We start from the raw sequence: 19,320 nt of genomic DNA, 5'->3' as shown, positions 1-19,320 counted from the left end.
TGAAGACATCCACTTCGTCTCTGCCATTTATCTCTCTTCATTCGGAGCTACAAGTTGCTGTGGCGGAGGACAAGTGTACTTTCGCTCCAGGAGCCAGTCGTTTGCTGTCGGTCTTTGTTGTGAGTATGTTTGGAACTATGGAGTGACTGCAAATTTTCTTTATCATCATCATCATCATCTTTTATACAGATGCACAGAAGCAGCCTATTTCAAATATTTCTACACATGAATTATGTGGCATATCTGCTATGTGCTGCATGAATTATATTAGCACTAGAAATGACTTATAATGAATTTCCTTTTAATTATTTCTAGCAAAGTTTTTTTTTTTTTTTAAAGGCCTGCTGTTGCTGGCTTTTTATTTACTCGCCTATTATGAGGATCATTAAGATGGTACTCGAATGTGTCTTTTAAACTCAAAAAAACATAACAGCATCTACTTATAAAGAAAAGCTGAGATTTGAAAAACAACTAAATGTGAACTTTATGACAGATATATTGTGCGAGAGCAACATGTTAATATAAGGTGTATTTACAATCTGTGCTAGCGGATGCCGCCCCCTTGGGAGGGCTGCACTACCTCCACTCCCCTGCCCTTCTCCTTTGAGACCCTCCCTGTTCCTCTTGCAGCTGAGACCCAGGGAGCAGAATTAACAAACAAATTGAAACAGACTCTAACCACCACCTCAGATACCTTCAATAATGTCTCACATTGATCATTTGTGACAAATTTTCTTTATATTGCTCTTTATAAGAGCAAACTTGTTTTCTACAACCACATTTCTTTATTGGTAATCTGTACTTTTGTGTCTTGTTTTTAAATTTGCTACATGATGGCTGATCCAAGCGGGAGAGGGCAGGATGTCTAACAACATGGCCAAGATTGCAGATGCTCGAAAAACAGTAGAGCAGTTGAAACTGGAGGTCAACATAGAGAGGATGATGGTGAGTCCACACAGACAGTGACTGGAAACAAAGCAAGGGCACAAATAAGGCAGTGTGAATTGAAAAGTCTTCAGATGAGCAAGTATTCACTTCAGTTAAGGCACCACGTGTTCTTCCTTTGTACTTCACTGTGTCTCGGAAACTTTCAATAAAAAGTTACATTTTACATGCTTTTATTTATCAGATGTATTTATACTTTTGACAAAGAACTGCTTATTTGCAGCAACTACAGGTGTGTGAATCTTTATTATTGTAGATATGTGCTCCAGCTTAGAGACCCACAAATGTTCAATCAGGGTTTAGATCTGATGATGGTACTGTCCACTCCTTTTATTTTATTTTATTTTATTTTATTTTATTTTATTTTTTTTTTTATTTATTTTTTTTGGCCTGTCCCGTTTGGCTCTTTTGCCATCAGAATTGTTGTCTAAAGGCAAAGAAAGATGCCCAACGGATTTACTTTACCAAACTGACCATCCCAGCCTTGCCGTAATGGTCCATTTGATTCACCTTTTATTGTTTATTTTATTTTCACTTAATGAATACGGGACAGACTTGACTGGGGGAAAGAAGGGGAGAAAGAAAGAGGGAAAGAGAAACAGCTGAGAAGAGGGACCGGGGGAGAAGGGCAAAAGACAAAAACCAACAGAACGGGCAGAGAAAAAAAAAATGCATATATCAATCACCTGGATCACCTGCTGAGAAAGAAAAAAGAAAGCAAGCAGAAGAGAACAAGAGTAATAGAATAAACAGCATCACAATGATATATGGGAATATGACAGTAAATACTAAATATTAAACATTATTGTGCAGCACATAAGATCAACAGAACACAGTGTGCTTTGAGGTAGGAGCCAAAAAGGGTGTAGTTTGTGGGTGTGATCACCCGTGTGTACACCTGTGAGCATGGACGCGCTTGTTTTTTGTTTTTTAAAAGGTTCCTTCATGTAATAATCTGCTAGAGGGTGTGGGGGGGCCACAGCCCCGTCCTCCAGGGCGTGAAGCAGGTGTGGAGGAGATCAAAACTCCAGACATCCAGAGGCCCCCAGAACACAAGAGACCAAGGAAGACCAACAGAGGGGCAGCTGTCCCGGAAAGAGCTGAGGAGAGTCCCAGATGAGGGCTCACTCAGCAGCCGCGGAGCAGAAGCCAGGGGGAGTTGCAGTGACGCGCCCGTGAGCTCCGCCGGCAGCCAGCTGCGCCTGAGTGACCGAGCCCCAGGCCGAGAGGCCGGGGGCACCCCACCTCCGAAGTGGCCCGAGCGAGCCCCAGGCTCCAGGCCCCGATAAGCGGCCGCCAAGGAGTGAGCCGGTGTGTACCTGGACGCCCATCCCCTGTCCACTCCTTTTAACAGAATGCCAGCTGACAGCTTCCTTTTAAAAAGTTCTTGCATAGTTTGGAGCTATATGACCTGGTTCAATGATTTCACTCCAGCCTGGCACTGCACGCACCATCAAATCATCACACTTCCTCATATCAAGCACTCTTTCAGCCCCTCGCTCAAATGTTCTTTTTGACTTAAAGACCTTAGACTTCAGATATCATTGTGTATAGCACTTTTCCAATTTGCCTCTGTCCAATATCTGTGTTTTCCTGCTTATTTGTTCTTTCTTACTGTTATTGGCCAGTCTCAGATATCCTGGAGGGACTTCATGAGTGCCATTTAATGAGCCTGCCATCTGATATCGAGAGACTTTAATCGACTTGTCCTCTTGCTCAGTTATGCAGAGATCCTCCCACTTCTCTTTCTTATTCTGTGTAGTATATATATATATATACACACAGATATATATACACAGATATATATGTGTGTGTGTGTGTCTGTGTGTGTATTGGAACAGATGAGCTCATACTTAACATCTTATCTTGCCCTTTTATGATCACTGACTCACTTAAACACAGTCTGCTTTTACAGGTATCCAAAGCAGCAGCTGAACTGATGGCCTACTGTGAAGCTCATGCCAAAGAGGACCCGTTGGTGACTCCAGTGCCTTCATCTGAGAACCCGTTTCGAGAGAAGAAATTGTTCTGTGAAATCCTATAACTCTCTTGTGCAAAATACACACACACACACACACACACACACACACACACACACCTAAACAATGACACTTTGTTTATTAGGATTATTTTAAAACAGCATTCCGTTTTTCATTTAGGTAGCGATTTCCTCACATGTCAAATGACTGTGTGTTAAGCACGATAAGAATGGCAATAAAGATTTATTGAAAAGAGTGCAAAGTTCATTTAAACAAGCCACTGCTGCTGCATCTCCCACTGTGCACACAGTTTACATATTAGCAAAACTGCATATTTAAGTTGTCACCGAGTTGTTGCTCTCTATTATTCTCGGTATTGATCTTTTTGTTGTCAAATGAGTAGCTGAATAAAGCTCACCGTCTTTAAACAGCCTCTGTTTTTCTGCCCGTTTCTCAGGGAGATGTCACTTGGTCACTGAAACTTATGCAAACTAGGGGTGGGGCTATGTGTGATCCGTCAGTGCAGGTTAGAGGTGCAGGGAGCAGGTGTGCACAGGTCTCCAAACAGCAGCGAGCTGTCATTCAAGGCGGTTTGCCGACATTAATTTGTTGCATTTGGGGATTAGCCGCAGAGATTAAGGTATGTTGATTTTATCAAGCATGTACTCAGTTGAAGATTTACCTCGGTACAGATGCTGATGTGCCACAGGCTAACTGGACTTTAGATAAACGCGTATTTATTGTGTCGAAACATTATTTGGACTTAGCTCTGAGACGGTGAAATCAGCTATCTGCCTCCATACACGTCGACAGTGTTGGAAATGTTGGACAATGTGTGAAAAGTGTTCAGTAACATCACGCCAGGCAGGGCTGATCAGGAAAAACTTGTCTGACTAACCGAACACGCGGATTTTAAACACACCCGTGTCTCCAATACTAACATTAAAAGCAGGGGGAAGAAGTTTTAAGGTCTGTTATAAACCACCGACTTCCTTTTGAGCAGTGGAAAAAAGCCCGTGTTACATGTTCACTGCGTCTGATTTTAGATTTCACTTTAATGAGTCAGCGGCAGAATTTAAGTTAAAACAATATAATTGCGCTTTCCCATTTTCTTAGTGACTTCAGTTAGTCGTTAAAGTATTACTTGTTAAACTTTTAATACTGTTTGTTTTTTCTGATTTGAAAGGCAGCACGTTTTCTGTCAAAAAACCCTCTTTCATTTGAATTTCAGTTTTGCAAAACAAATGTCATCCGGACCAAAGAACACGCTCAGCAGGCTCCGCCCTAATCAGACAGGATATGTTATAAATTAATCGCTGCTTTCCCCCTATTGACAGCAGTTTCCAGCACTGTATTTGTTTTTACGTAATGCCAGCTGCTTTGAAAAAGCCCTTTGTGAACGTTGCTATCTATTTGGATTTCGTTCCCTTAAATGCCAGGTTCTTATCATCTCAATAAAGCGGAACTAAGAGCCTGCACTTTAACCTCAAAGCTAATACCTTTGAACTTTCAACGCTGCATTTAGTATATACTATATTTGCATTCATCCTGGTGTATTAATATATTGGATATTTGTCACACTTATTTTTTTTTAGATCATCAAACTAATTTTAATATTAGTCAAAGATAACTGGAGTGAATACAAAATGATGATTTCATTCATTGAAAGGGGGGAACTAAGCAGCCCAACCTGGCCCTGTGTGAGGAATTGCTCCCCTTGTGAAATCCTGAATTGTCTTAATTACAACATTTATTGACTTCAATTTCTTTAGCCAAACGTCACAGGCCTGTGAGACATGTTAGATCAAGAAACCGCTCAAGTAGATCCTATCTGACAAAGTGAAGCAGGTTAAAAGATCTCAAAAAACAACAACGCAATCTAAAGAGACAGCTGAGTCATTGATATCCATCAGTCTGGAAAGTCATTTCTGAGGCTTTGGGATTCCAGTGAACCACAGTCAAAGCCATTATATACAAATAGAGTAAACTTGAAACAGTGGTTAACCTTCCCAGCAGTGTTACCAAAATTACTCCAAGAGTGCATTCATGAGTCATCCAGGAGGTCACAAAAAGAGCAAGAACAACATGGAAAGAACTGCAGGCCTCACCTGCCTCAGTTAAGGTCAGAGTTCATGATTCGGCAATAAGAAAGAGACATCCTTAGGAGGGGAAAAATCCACTGCTGAGCAAAACGAACACAAAGGCTTGTCTCAAATTTGCCAAGAAACATCTTTATGATCTCCAAGGCTTTTGGGAAATTACTGTGTGGACTGACTTTTTGGAACGTTTGAGTCCCTTCACATCTGGCGTAAAATCAACACAGCATTCCTAAAAAGAACAGAAAAAAAAACGTGGTGGTGGTATTGCGACGGTCTGGGGCTGATTTGCTGCTTCAAGACCTGGAAGACTTGATGTAACCATGAATTCGGTTCTCTACCAGAAGGTCAGGCCCTGAAGCTTAAGTGTACTTAAGCATGACAATGATCTGAAACACGAGTCCACCTGTCTATGGCTCCAAAGTAAAAAACAGAATGAAGGTTTTGCAGTGGCCTAGTCAAAATCTGGGCTTAAATCAGATTGAGATGCTTTGGGATGCACTGTTTGTGTTTGAAACCCACCCAAATGTGTCTGAAATAAAACAATTCTGCAAAGAAGAGTGGACCAAAATTCCTCACAGTGACGTGAAAGACTCAGTGACCGTGATCCAAAAACAAATTGCTCCTAACTTTGATCCAACCGGTTATCAAGTTTAAGGGGCATTTACTTTTTACACAGGTCCAGGTAAGTAAACTTATTTTTCCCCCTTAATAAATTAAATCATCATGTAAAACCTGAATTGTGTCTTTGTCTACTATTAGAATTAGTTTGATATGAAACATGTGTGATGAATATGCAAAAATAAATAAATGAATAAATCAAGAATGGTAAATGGCCTGTATTTGTATAGCGCTTTACTAGTCCCTAAGGACCCCAAAGCGCTTTACACGTTCAGTCATCCACCCATTCACACACTGGTGATGGCAAGCTACATTGTAGCCACAGCCACCCTGGGGCGCACTGACAGAGGCGAGGCGCCACCGGGCACTCTGACCACCACCAGTAGGCAACGAGTGAAGTGTCTTGCCCAAGGACACAACGACCGAGACTATCCGAGCCGGGGCTCGAACGGGCAACCTTCCGATTACAAGGCGAACTCCCAACTCTTGAGCCAAGAAGGGGGCAAATACACTTGTATAGCAATGTATGACATGACTAAGGCGCATTTCTTCTTTTTTCAGGCCTGATAATGGCCAACTTTGGAGGACACGCTATTCCTGGCTCTTTTTTCCTGCTCTATGGCTTCTGGCTAACAGTGAAATATGTTCTTCAACACTACTGGAGGACAAACCAGCCTAAAGGACGACAGACTTTGCCGCCAATCTTTAAAAGACTGGACTACATTGAAGGAGGGTTCCAGATATTTGCTGCTTTTATTGGTCAGTTTTCCTGTAAATATATATTCATCAGTTGTGTGCGTCCACCTGTTCTAATTTCGCTGATGCTGTCCTGTCACAGGTATTATGGTTGAGCAGTTTGTGGTGGACGGGCCACATGCTCATCTCTACAACGACGGCGGGTGGATTAAGTTGATGAACTGGCAGCACAGCACAATGTATCTGTTCTTTGGGATTTCTGGAATAGCTCTGATTTTAAGTACAAAATTCCAACTGGTGCCAAGAGGAGTGGGCCGCTTTGGTCTCTCGTTAGCTCTTTTTGTTGAAGGTAAGCTGTAAGAAAGCCAGGTTTTAGTTGCACAATATTTTTCACCATAATTCCTGGTGGCTAACGTGTATTTGAGCTACATCTTGTGTTTGACTCTATTTCACGCAGGGTTTCTGTTTTACTACCATGTGCACAGTCGACCTCTTCTGGACGCCCACATCCACACCCTGCTCCTGGTGGCGGTGTTTGGAGGCTCAGCCAGCATCATGCTGGAGATGTTCATAAGAGACAACATTATTTTAGAGCTGTTCGGGTCATGCATGTTCATCCTACAGGGTTCGTGGTTCTACCAGGTGATTAGCCAAATGAGATCCTGATGCAGAACACCTCGTTTATACACCCAGCAACATCTATCCACCCGTCCAGTTCAGCCATCTGACACAGGATGAGAGACAGGATACACCCTATACAGGCTGCCAGTCCATCACATAGAGACAGTCAACCACAAACACTGACAGGCAAATTACAATCACCAAATAACCTAACAAGCATGTCTTTGGACTGCAGGGAGACCAAGCAAACTATATATGGCCTGAATGGTAAATGGCCTGTATTTATATAGCGCTTTACCAGTCCCTAGGACCCCAAAGCGCTTTACATATTCAGTCATCCACCCATTCACACACTGGTGATGGCAAGCTACGTTGTAGCCACAGCCACCCTGGGGCGCACTGACAGAGGCGAGGCTGCCGAACACTGGCGCCACCGGGCCCTCTGACCACCACCAGTAGGCAACGGGTAAAGTGTCTTGCCCAAGGACACAACGACCGAGACTGTCCAAGCCGGGGCTCGAACCAGCAACCTTCCGATTACAAGGCGAACTGCCAACTCTTGAGCCACGATCGCCTGCTATACACAGAAATGCCCCAGGAGGATTAAACCAGGAACCTTCTCGTTGTGCTAAACACTGCATCGCCGTGGCACTTGAATACTAAAACAAAGACCACTTAGAGGACCAACACCACTTTTTAAAATATTTACTTGTATAGTTTAATCACATTTTCTAGACAAGCAGTAGATTTCATTAATTTCTGCACACATCAGGGCCAGTTCGGTGCCATCTGTGTGGACTGTCCTTAGATCTTGCTCTTTGTGCAAACTTTTTGTCAACTTACATTTTTTTATTCATTTGCTTATAATGATAATAGGTAGTTGGCTTCTTCATCACACATTTGTCATTTCAGATTGGATTCGTACTTTACCCACCAAGTGGAGTGGAATGGATCTTGACCGAGCACGCCAACGTCATGTTCGTCACAATGTGCTTCTGCTGGCATTTAGCTGTGGCCCTGCTTTTAGTCACTTCCACTGCAGTTGTAGTTTGGTTGTAAGTATCTCATCCTTTACATGCACACATTTTACAACCAGATCAGTGTAATAACAGAGTTTGAACAGACTTGGTTAGAAAACAGAACAAGTGGGATTCAGCAAAACAGGTACAATTAAAATCTTGTCACAACATGGCAGAACAACATGTGCACCTGCATTTATGATACATGTACTCGGGTTATTATTCCCTGTAAAATGCAACTTGATCAGGGTTTAGCCTGCATATTTTGCTCTGAAATGGCTTTTCATTAGAGCATAATGTGCCTCAATGGGATATCACTATTCACTTGACATTTCAGAATAGCTGAAGCAAAGGTTTTCAGGGACGGTTTCAAGGACAAGTAAACTTCATGATAAATCACTTCCTGAACATTTTGTAAGCTTGGTGAAAGCCACCTTTTTTGAATTCTGACATCCAAACCTGCTTTTTGAGGTGATGTGTATATAGGCAACATGTTTTTGTTTACATTCAACATTTCTCATAAATACCCAACAGCTAGTGGCAGCTTATTTTAGTAGTTAACCCTTAAGGAGATGGATAAATACAAGTAACTTGTAACCTGTATTAATCTGCATTACTTGTCTTCTTTATCTGTTATTGGTGGGTAACATTTTACACTGACTGCTGTGATGTCTTGCATCTATGGACCCTCTTGCGATTGTTGGTAGAAAAAGGTTTAGGCTTAAGAGGCACTGATACCGTTTAAACCTCATCTCCATTTGGAACTTTTGATTAGATTTTAATGTCCTTCGGTAATAATTATCATTAACAATTCATTAGCTTTCAGGAGGCAACAATAACAGTGTTAGTTGTATAATCTTCATGTACACTTGTGTTTGTTCCAACAGGACTGTGGTGCAATTCTCGGCAAGGGGACGAGACATAGAGATCGGAATGCGTAACACATCCTCTGAATTGACCTCTCAAAAAGCTTTGCTTCAAGAGTCAGATGAAGAATGAAGGCATGTTTATGGCTCTTTGATTTCATTTTTCAAATCTTGATCTATTTTATCTATTTTAAAAAAAAATGTCTAAAGAAAATAAGATTGAAATCCATGTGAATTAACTATTATCATGTTTGTAAATATTAAAAAGGACAATTCATATTGTGTATCGCCTGCTTTTACAAAAAATGCAACATATTGAAATATTTTATTAACAAATCACAACTTGCTTATATTAAACTGAATTAGTACTTTAATACAATCGGACAAGTTGTTGTTTGAGGTTATCAAGAGACCATGTAGACTTTTCAGTTTTCCCACAAACTTGCACCTGGAATTTCTACGGAAAGATTATAAACAGGCTGAATTTTCTTATGATATATTTTGTTTATAACAATGTGGAGAAACAAATTCAGGAGGTAACATTTTGTTAATAAATGACCAGAATTTTCATGTAATACTTGGAGAAAAAGAAAAGAAAGGCAGCAGGGTTTTCAGGGAAGAATTAGGTTTCTGGCTTTTATGTTTTTTAACTTGCAAACTGAACTAAAACTCTGATAAATATTGGACAAAAACAAACAATCCTGGTACATATATAGCATCCTTGATCTATGAGTCATTGTAGGCTGACAGGATGAGATCACTGTTGTGGAGCCGGTGGAGTATCAGGTGTACATTTTGGTGAAGGTGCTGTTGTGACTACGACTGTTGAAACAGATTTTGGGGAGCCTGCAGCCATGTGCTGAACCTGCTGCGCTGGAACTGTCTGGATCCGAACCTGAAGAGTATAAGATGGTAGATAATTCTCTGTATTTGTTTGATCTGAACAGAAACTATAAAATGAAAGCACTATATGTGCTAAAAATGAAAAGCATCTACAAAAACCTGTGTGGCCTGTCCTTGCTGCTGAAGCTGTTGGAACTGTTGCGCTGTGACAAAACTGACAGGTTTGTTTCCTGCAATCAGCTTCGTGCCAGCAGGCATGGTGGTGAGAATGATGTTTCTGCCCAGGCTGCTAATACTGCTCACACAGGAGAGAGAAATGTATAAATATAGATCAACTGCAAAAATGTGCACTTCTACTGTTATAATGTCAAGAAAACACACAAATTGCTGAAATAAAATTATATCTTAGAGCATTAACCTTCACAATAAAATGAAAGCGAAAAGTCTAAATCTGTGCAGCCTTACTTTGTGTTCAGGCTTCCTTTCACAATGGGTGTCGTTACAACACTCTTGCTCTTCAGTGGCTGATTGAGGACAGACAGGGGGACTGTGATCCGTGCGGGTAACTTCCCCTACAGTGTTCAAAGAACAGAATGGTTTGGGCCTGTTATTGATGGTTTTACAGTACACTTAAAGCAATCATTTAAATAAGGTAAAATTCAAAATTCCCATTATTGAGAATATCCTATTATAGATCACTAAAGAAAAACAAAAGTCTGCAGTGAAATGACTTGCTGAATGCAAGCTGACTGTATGTTTGGAGAAAGCGAGGAACACGTGGATGCATTCCTTGCTTATCAGTTCCTGGTTTTCATTTGAGGAAACCATGTAAATCAATAAATTACCAACCCGTTAAAACATTAACTATCTCTAGTTTTAACAGATAGTTACACATAGTTGGGATAATCTTTTCAGTAACTGTAAGCTGTTTGGTTAACTCTCACACTTAAACCCTTCTTAAGACATGCATTAGATAACATTGTTGGATTCAACAGTGTGTTATAGTGATGAATAACACTGAATATTTCTCTAACCGTTTGTGTGGTGACAACTGTAGTAGGGACCTGTCGCACAGTAGCTGTAGCTGTTCCTAGCGTCAGAGGTGACCCCGAAGCTCCAGAAGCCACTGTGATCCCTTTAGCACCGGCCACAACACTGGCAGGCATGGTCACTACGTTAGCACATGTACTTGCTGTGAGAGGTTTACTGCCAGTGGTGGTGGTCATTGTGATGGTCTGACCTGGTTTCTGTGGAATTACACCCAGGCCCGGCATTATCCGAATTGTGGCGCCGGTCTTGTCTGGGGAAGTCACAGTGGAGAAGGTCCTAGATTTTTGGTCGGCCACAGTGACGGCCAACGTGGGCATCAAACGAATGGTCGTGTCTCCTGCAGCCTTTAACAAGGTCGAGGCAACGTGTCCTGCTTTAGTGGTCTGTACTTCCCCAGTACAGGATGCAGCACTGGACACCGAAGAAGGTGAAGGATGGGGTGGTGTCACGTGAAGAGTGGCTGATATGCTCTTGCCGCCTGTGGAGGCAGAGCCCAGAAAGTCAGAAGTGAGCTTGACGGTCGTAACTGGGGATTTGGCAAGTGTTGCCATCATGTCTGGGGTGATCCGCAGCACTGTTTGGCCTTTAGCATCTGTGGTTATGGACGATGGTGGGAGGCGTAGGACATCTTTGCCTTGGATGCGAAGGTTTGTAGCTGTGATAGGAATTCCTGCTCCTGGAGACTTTACTCCCAGTTGTCCTGTGATAGACACCTGCAAATAATAATTATTATAATGATAATTATACAAATAATAAATCATGGGATCATTAAATGGTAAACGGCCTTCAAGGATTTTTTTCCTGTCACCATCCTCTTCCTGTATACTACTCAGTTAAACTACATTTCAACTATAGTTGTTGCGCTGAGATTGTAAGGAGTCAAATTTGTTTATTCATGTGTATATCTGTAAGCATCTGACATTTAAGGGAACATCTCTACTATACGGTTAATAACTATGCACCACTGTTGCACTGTAGTCGTCTTTATTAAAGGGCCCTTCAGATAGTAGATACCCAAATATATACAGTTAAAAGAAAATGCTCAACCTGTTTGATGTTTGGGCTGGTGACTCCTTGCAGCACAGCTGGAGAAGCAGGGTTGGTAGCTGGGCTACCAGGTGATCCAGATTGAGGTTTGGCCACAGTTACAGCTGACACAGACAATGTAGTTGGAACCTGGACTGGACTGCTAGCAGGTTGACTTCTTAAAGGCACAGACACCACAGCCTGTTGACATACACAACAAACACAGACAGAATTAATTGTACATTTCCAACAACCATCCATCCATCTTTTAAAAATTACTAGTTGTTTTTGGTACCTGTGAAATTCCTTTAGCAGACACTGACACTGGCATCCGGATCTGGTGAGGGGTCTGATGTACCAGTGTGGCTTGCTGACTTCCTGCCGATGACCCCAGGCCAGGCTGAGCAGGAACGACTCGTACTTGTGGAAGAGAACCTGCCGTCAGGTGACTCACTATACGAGCTGCGTGGGATGTAACTGGCTGTGAAGCTGGTGGACAAGCCTGACTTGTGGGCAAAATAGTTCCCAGCTGGGGCAACGATGGAGGGGACACAAGAAGAACACTAGGCGTACAAGAGGGAGCAGAAGCAACAGACAAGAGTTGATTTGAAATTGCACAAATGAATCAAAACGTATGTTCTAGACAATATAAATAAGAAAAAAAATATATATATGGCACACTGACCCTGGGCTGGTTTTGATTGTATCTGGGACTCTGGTTTTTGTTGGTGTGGTGACTGTGGAGGGTAAGGGTGATTTGGGGGTTCCAGGTGTGTTCGGAGTGGGTGTCGTCGGGATTGGTGACATGGGATTAGAACCTATATCCTGTCCTGCTTCCAAAAATCCAGTTTTGTTGCCTCCATCTTTGCTTCCAGACTTCTAAACCATAAAAACAAAGATTAATCAAAACAATAATTGGTAAATGGTTATTTCCCCCAGTAAATGCTGTTGGGTGTTTGTTTTTTTTCCTGTGGACTTACAGGTTTAGCTGCTGGTTTCGGTTTTTGCTGTAGAGCTTTTCTTGCTTTTGCAGCTGCAGCTTGAGCCTGGTGGATCCTCTCTGGATAGGACAAATAAACCAAAGAATAAGTTTTTTTTCCCTCCACTGCTCAGTGATTAAGTCATTTACTGTATCTAACAGAGCTAAAGAGGCTTTTACAAATGAAATGTCTTTTCTTCACATGGAAAGAGATGATAAAGGTAGTTCATTTTGCTTGATGCTAATGTTAAATGTGCCATGACTCACGCACACAACAGGAGCAGAATCAAGCAGGAAATAAACCAGTTAATGTTAGTTGAGTTGAGGACAACAAGTGCAATAAAAGCGATAATTAGAGTTAATCTGTAACACCTCATGGAGACGTGGACAGGGCCAAGAGCCAGCAAACCAAACAAGTAAGATATTGTGCAAGAAAGGGTCAGATTTTAGTAGGCTCCTAATGTCTTCTGATAATGTCCTTCATACAGAGCAGAGTACTGTATCCTGATGTTGAGTAAAAACAAGACACTGTTCTTTAAGGCAGCTCCATAAACCAGAAATATTTTGAAATAAGCTTTGTGGCTTACCAAACTCTTCCTGGCTGCGATTGCGGTGCAGGTAAATCCACAGTTTGCGGCCGATGTCATACTTGACACAGGGGTCTTTCTCATAGTGAAGTCTATCCAGAGCCCCGCTGACAACTGTATTCACCTAAATGGAAAGCAAAGCTCCTTACTCACGGAAAATGTCACTAAAAGGCTAAAGCTTAAAGCCAGTGTCTGTCTCTGAAAAGTGGTCAATTCATAATCAAACACAACAAAGAAGTCATCTGTAATTATGAAAAATGATAAGGGACACAGAGAAAAAACTTAATGAAGAGGAAAAAAAGAAGGGAAAACTCTTTCATGCCTGTGCACTTGTGACATCTGGAGCAAGAAACTGTGAGTCTTTCAGCAGTTCACAGATCTCTGCTCTCGTTCCCTCCCCATTGGGTAATCTGGCTGCTGCATCCCGTACTAGAAAAAAAGAAAAGAGGCAAAAGTCATACGAATGGCTTTGCTGCTAAAGCAGTGAGTCCCCACATCAATGGAATCCACGTAAAACAGAAGCTCTAACCCAGAGAAAGAATGGTGACGTATGGTGGTCGGTCTGAGCGCAGCAGCGTGTGCTCCCTGGCTTTGTTTAGTGACATCTCCTTATCGAACACTCCTTTAACTGGACCCACCACAGATTCAAAGCCATGCATCCTAAACGTGAAAGCCTTATGTGGCTGGTTGTACCGTTGCTGCTCCTAATAATTAAAAAGAAAAAAAAGTATGTGGACTTCAGAGAGGGTATGTCAGGCCAGATGTGCAGATCACTTTAAACGTTGCAGCACAAAAGCAAACCTGGACTTGAAACACTTGTCTCTCATCTCCAGTGCTGGGACGCACGACATAATCAGTTGAACTGTGTGAAGAGGGGGAAAAAAAAAAAAAATTAGGAGCTTACATATACGTGTATTACACTTCTTAAGAATAACTTTAATGTCACAATAATTCAAGAAACAAGCAGAAAACATGAAATTAGCAATAAAAATCATAAATTGCTGAAGCTTACAGTCTCGGTGTGGGAGAGGTCATGTCTAATGTTTCTTCATTTTCTGTCTGTTGAAGATAAAAAGCCTTTTTAAATATTGTCAGAGATAAAACTGATAAAACACAACTAACGTACAGCATTGTACAAGCTGTACAATGTCACAAGTGTACAAGTCACACGGCATTTTTTGTAGTAATATTTTTTTTTTTTACCTTGACAATGAAATCTTTGGAGTCTAACCACAACTGACACAGTGCACTCAAATCCTTCTCTGTATCCTGAGTGGGACCTAAAAGAAATTGTGAATGTTAATCTCCTTTGACGACCACCAACAACAAGCACTACTTCAGGCCAGGTATTGCTGCGTTTGAATGTGCTTACCGATCCACCTCCACTGTTGACATTCATCAGAAAATTCCACAAATGGAGAAAAGCCACTGGGAAGTGCCATCATGCCATCTGATTTACAAACAGAAGAGTGCAGAGGTAAATACTTGGATATTTCTTCCCACTCCAACACGGGGTAAAAAAAAATACTGTTTTAGTGTGAGTGACCATTGCTACTCACCTTTAGTCTCTCCTGCAAGAAACTGCAGGGCTTGAACAACCAAGTCAGACCAGCACGAGGCTGAAGAAAACCATGCATTAATGGAACTTGCTGGAGATGACTGCCATATTTGAACTTTCTCCTCCAACTGAGGGATTAAATTAATGGTGTTAAATTCTCTACAGGGATGTTACAAAATTTAAAACATGTATGCAGGCCGAAATTAGCGCTTACCACTGAAGTACTGGCAGGACCTTCTGTCCTCAAGATGTTTTCCAGCAAACTGAAAAAACTGGCGACTATTTCCTCAACTGGAACGGGACTGCTTAGATACTCCTCCACAACTCTGCAATAATAATAATAATAATAATACTGATAAGTAGAAGAAGAGGATCCATCATCTAGCCAGACTATACAGTTACATTTTGACACCAGCAATTTGCTAGACTCACTCCTCCTTAATGTTGGTTAGCGGGGTAGACGGTGCATCTGGCAGGGAGTTGATTATGTTTGCTGGTGGAGCTGATGGGGTGTCTGGAGGTGCAAGAGTGTCACAGGTGTCCTCAGATTCAACTTTTATCGTCCTCATTTTCTTCTTCCTTCTCTCATCTCTGATCTTCTTCTTAGGCAAAGACAGATCGAAGAGTGCTGTGACAATTGAAATAAACAAAGACAAACAATATTATCAGTGTCACAGTGTAATCTGAAAGTACTGACATTCTGTATCAAAGTTTCCACATACCAATGCGCTCCCTTTTAAGAAAGATGGATGACATAAAGGTTTTCATTACTTTTTTTGTATACCTCCCCAGACGTTCACTATTACATAAGTCTTTCTTGAAGCTCGAGGTACAACTCATGTGTTTCATTGTGACATAAGCTGTGAAAGCTGAGGTGGACTGTATATGAGTATTTAAGGCCTTCTATTCCGATATAATTTTAACCCCCTATTTGTTGCTTTTTTAAAATTCTGGAGTTCTCTTTGTAGATTTCTAACAAAAACGGTCATCAATTTTTTAATGTTTCATTAAAACATTTAAAAAGTGGATATTTTAAACACATTTACTCACGCATAGTCCCTTTACGACCCATGTTTGCTCTTGAAAGTATGTCTCCAAGGTGGATATCAGAGGTTATCAAGTCTGGATGGTCCTAGGAATAAAAATAAATAAATAAATAAAATTAAAAAAAAGTCATTAAAGATATAGTGAACAAACCTTATGAGAATCATGCGTTTTGTCTCCGTCTCTTGCAACTTACCGGTTGTCGCTTCCTCTTCTCACGATGATTCTGCAGCATGACTTTCAAATCCTGCTCACCAAGTTCTATTTTTTCTGTTATGATAATCATAATAATAACAATGATAACAAATTATGTATAAAAATAAATAAATAAATAAATTAAAAAAAAACACACTTCCTGTGCTTAAACAACACAGTAACATTATTCAGGGTACACGACAAATCACGTACCAGTACTCTTCATGTCTTGAGTGGAGAGGCTTGGTAGTACTCTGACTGAGACCGTGGGTGTTGGAGAAGAGGGTGACTGAGGTGCCGGAGTCCATGGTGATATATCTGGAAGGCATCCAAAGGAACTGGTATGGTCAGTCTTGTGATGATTCAAATTGATGTATCAATCAATCTGTATGTTTAAGTTTCCTCTCAATTTTTCATATTCATGTTAGCTGTCAATGAAGTGCTTCATAGATTACAAAAGAATGTAATTAGCATTAGAAACACTCATCCAAGACCAGACAAACCATCATCATCAGATGAAGCATTGCTGTCCCCACACTCAGCTTTGACCTCCTTCATTATGCGACTCAATCTTCTTGTCACCCTTGCCTCCCGCATTTCTGCATGGGTTTTGGTTGGTAACCTTCTTTTATGTGGAAAGTCCAGACCATTTTGTACTGCAAAGTCCAGCAGCTCCTGCAACAAGAAATACATCAAAACTCACAGACACAGACAGAAGCTAAGAGGCTGTGCGCAATCTTCCACAAACTTAAAAAACACAAATACCTTTCTGGAGACGAGGATCTGCTTCAGCAGCCTGTGGTAATACTGCTGAAGGCAGTGCACCTGTCGTTTCCTCTGGGACTTGGCACACAGTTGTCTGTACTTGACCACCTCAGGATTGAAGTAACCATCTGGGTTGGGATAACAAGAGATGTGATGAGTAACTGCTTCAAAAATCAATTCAGCATCATTCACTGTTCTCAGCAGTAAAGTAAAGTGGTAAGCACCTCTGAATAGTTTTTGTGCAAGATGAAGGGGGTTCCCAAAGTTAAAATTTTTATTATTGAATAGGTCACTGATGGTACTGTCCTGCTCCACACTATTGTTCTCAGGAAACTGCGGCAGAAACTGACGAAGGTGCTGCCGCTGGGAATCTGTCAGTACTTCACGCCAAGTGCTTTCACTCAGCACAGAGAAGAAAATTTCAGGCTGTCGTAAAAAGAAGTGAACAGCAACATATGAAGATATGTGAAGCAAAATATGAACCGTGAAACAGCAGAAAAGAGGATAATTTCGCAACTAAATGCCAAACAACTCACGTCCTCCAGGAGGTCCTCTGGAAGGCTCACTCTGCAGTTCCCCAGCATGCACTCCTCGGTGATTTGCTCATCGTTCTCTTCTTTTGGATCAAGAGGGTCCGAAAGCATGTGTGCAAGGGCGTCCATTCTCCTCTGTTCCCACCTTCAAGTATTTCACATGATCACAAACCCTCGGAATACGTCTTTTCACTTATTCACGTTGTTCATTAAATAGTTTTGGGGTAGTGTTGTAGCGCAAGCAAACAAAACCATCCACAGCAACGAAACACCTCATAACAAACTACGCTAAGGTGCTAAGCTAAGCTAGCAGGAAGCTCAATATGACGCGTCTATATACGGTCTCTACTCACTAAGCTGGGATTTAGGTTAGCCACCAATGATAGTACTCTGTGCAGTATGCTGGCTAATAGAATAAAATGGAAAAATACTGTGCTCATATAGATGCAAGTGATTAAAAACTGTTGGTAGCTCTTACCTGACTTTGCTCTATGTTTTGAAATGAAGAGGGAACTATTTTACCGACGCACGGTTTTCTTCTTCTATCCGATTGTTAAGTGCTGTCGTGACGAATCCTACTTCCGGGCCTAAAGTAGTCTGCGTTTAATATGGCTTTTGTGTTGTTAACATGTTTAATGTTATGTATTTTCTTCTATTTAATCTCAAAAAGCTCCTAAAACAGTCAGTGATCACTGTTGACCTCCCTCGGCTTTTATTACCGCTAATCATTTATTTAAGCTCAGTTTTTAAAACCTTAGGATGTAACAGCCCAGCCCATGCAGCAGTACATGAATGACTAACCTCGTATTGTGGATGGATTATCTCAGTTGTTCTCCTGGCTGAAGTTTGATTCTTTTACAGCATCCTGCCATGCGATTACATTTGTTCCTGACCACCAAGAATCCTCACGTTAACTTTTATAGAGTGGAAAAAAGTTAGCTTGTTTATGTCTGTGAAGATTCTCAGTCATCCAGGTCATCGTAGTCAAAGGAGCTTGCAAAGAAAAGCGTCTGGGCTTCTTTAAGTTACTTGAAGACGTTTCGCCTCTCATCCGAGAAGCTTCTTCAGTTCTAAGGTCAAATGGTGGAGAGTCCCAGATATAAACCTAGTGGGAGTGTCCCCCCACAGAGGGACAAAAGGACCCCCTGATGATCCTCTAATCGCCTGAGCCAAGGTGTGAAACTGGGTGTGGGTCCCAATCAGCCAGAGTTTCGGGTGAGTTCATTGTGAAACCTGGCCCCACCCTACCATGCGAATTCCTGAGATCAGATGGCCCAGGATGTGAGTGGGCGTTAAGGCGTCTGGGAAGGGATCTCAAAACTGAATTATAGATGGCAGACAGTTGGTGTCGTAAACCACCGCCTCTGTTCAAAGATGGTCGCTCACAGTGGACATAGATGGCTTCTTTCACTCCTCTTTCAAACCATCTGTCCTCTCTGTCCAAAATGTGAACATTGGCACAAAGGACACTCTTTCGAGGATGCCAATGTTCACATTTTGGACAGAGAGGACAGATGGTTTGAAAGAGGAGTGAAAGAAGCCATCTATAATCCAGTTTTGAGATCCCTTCCCAGACGCCTTAATGCCCACTCACATCCTGGGCCATCTGATCTCAGGAATTCGCATGATAGGGTGGGGCCAGGTTTCACAATGAACTCACCCGAAACTCTGGCTGATTGGGACCCACACCCAGTTTCACACCTTGGCTCAGGCGATTAGAGGATCATCAGGGGGTCCTTTTGTCCCTCTGTGGGGGGATACTCCCACTAGGTTTATATCTGGGACTCTCCACCATTTGACCTTAGAACTGAAGAAGCTTCTCGGATGAGAGGCGAAACGTCTTCAAGTAACTTAAAGAAGTCCAGACGCTTTTCTTTGCAAGCTCCTTTGATTAGCT

At 41.7% G+C, this 19,320-nt stretch overlaps 3 protein-coding genes across 5 annotated transcripts; 2 read left to right on the top strand and 1 right to left on the bottom strand.

The window, feature by feature from the left end:
* Nucleotides 1–3,322, top strand: gng8 (guanine nucleotide binding protein (G protein), gamma 8). Its single transcript, XM_085288950.1, has 3 exons — nt 1–119; nt 848–945; nt 2,861–3,322. The coding sequence occupies exons 2-3, from the start codon at nt 862–864 to the stop codon at nt 2,987–2,989; spliced, it is 213 nt and encodes a 70-aa protein (XP_085145076.1). The 5' UTR covers nt 1–119; nt 848–861; the 3' UTR covers nt 2,990–3,322.
* An 85-nt stretch (nt 3,323–3,407) lies between these two features.
* On the top strand, nt 3,408–10,136 carry tmem45b (transmembrane protein 45B). The gene is made up of 6 exons (XM_085288947.1): nt 3,408–3,564; nt 6,203–6,400; nt 6,480–6,686; nt 6,795–6,979; nt 7,871–8,013; nt 8,865–10,136. The coding sequence occupies exons 2-6, from the start codon at nt 6,211–6,213 to the stop codon at nt 8,974–8,976; spliced, it is 837 nt and encodes a 278-aa protein (XP_085145073.1). The 5' UTR covers nt 3,408–3,564; nt 6,203–6,210; the 3' UTR covers nt 8,977–10,136.
* Nucleotides 9,125–18,245, bottom strand: nfrkb (nuclear factor related to kappaB binding protein). 3 transcript variants are annotated; one of them, XM_085288945.1, is made up of 26 exons: nt 18,225–18,245; nt 17,427–17,568; nt 17,115–17,316; nt 16,891–17,018; nt 16,629–16,800; nt 16,339–16,443; nt 16,127–16,200; nt 15,937–16,018; nt 15,319–15,514; nt 15,101–15,212; nt 14,888–15,014; nt 14,701–14,778; nt 14,532–14,608; nt 14,341–14,387; nt 14,130–14,190; nt 13,858–14,032; nt 13,651–13,757; nt 13,329–13,452; nt 12,743–12,822; nt 12,448–12,641; nt 12,058–12,325; nt 11,784–11,963; nt 10,721–11,449; nt 10,152–10,258; nt 9,846–9,981; nt 9,125–9,738 (listed from the first exon to the last, which is right to left on the bottom strand). In XM_085288945.1, the coding sequence occupies exons 2-26, from the start codon at nt 17,550–17,552 to the stop codon at nt 9,601–9,603; spliced, it is 3,825 nt and encodes a 1,274-aa protein (XP_085145071.1). In that variant the 5' UTR covers nt 17,553–17,568; nt 18,225–18,245; the 3' UTR covers nt 9,125–9,600. The 3 variants fall into 3 exon arrangements, with proteins under 3 accessions (XP_085145071.1, XP_085145070.1, XP_085145072.1); XM_085288944.1 differs by lacking the exon at nt 18,225–18,245 and adding an exon at nt 17,902–17,994; XM_085288946.1 differs by lacking the exon at nt 18,225–18,245 and adding an exon at nt 17,902–17,994 and having other exon boundaries at nt 12,448–12,638.
* Nucleotides 18,246–19,320: the final 1,075 nt, after the last annotated feature.

The sequence above is a fragment of the Mchenga conophoros genome, linkage group LG10 (assembly GCF_057382185.1).
Source record: "Mchenga conophoros isolate Kocher_MC1m ecotype Shallow Benthic linkage group LG10, M_conophoros_male_GT1.1, whole genome shotgun sequence".
NCBI lineage: Eukaryota > Metazoa > Chordata > Actinopteri > Cichliformes > Cichlidae > Mchenga > Mchenga conophoros.
This window is presented reverse-complemented; position numbering and strand designations above follow the sequence as displayed.

Coding starts and splice junctions, on each gene's coding strand:
- gng8 (XM_085288950.1), top strand. CDS start 862: ATGTCTAACAACATGGCCAAGATTGCAGATGCTCGAAAAACAGTAGAG. Junction 946..2,860: donor TCAACATAGAGAGGATGATG/GTGAGTCCACAC, acceptor CTGCTTTTACAG/GTATCCAAAGCAGCAGCTGA.
- tmem45b (XM_085288947.1), top strand. CDS start 6,211: ATGGCCAACTTTGGAGGACACGCTATTCCTGGCTCTTTTTTCCTGCTC. Junction 6,401..6,479: donor GATATTTGCTGCTTTTATTG/GTCAGTTTTCCT, acceptor GTCCTGTCACAG/GTATTATGGTTGAGCAGTTT. Junction 6,980..7,870: donor AGGGTTCGTGGTTCTACCAG/GTGATTAGCCAA, acceptor TTGTCATTTCAG/ATTGGATTCGTACTTTACCC.
- nfrkb (XM_085288945.1), bottom strand. CDS start 17,552: ATGGACGCCCTTGCACACATGCTTTCGGACCCTCTTGATCCAAAAGAA. Junction 16,801..16,890: donor AGATCCTCGTCTCCAGAAAG/GTATTTGTGTTT, acceptor TTCTTGTTGCAG/GAGCTGCTGGACTTTGCAGT. Junction 15,515..15,936: donor GGGTCGTAAAGGGACTATGC/GTGAGTAAATGT, acceptor CAATTGTCACAG/CACTCTTCGATCTGTCTTTG.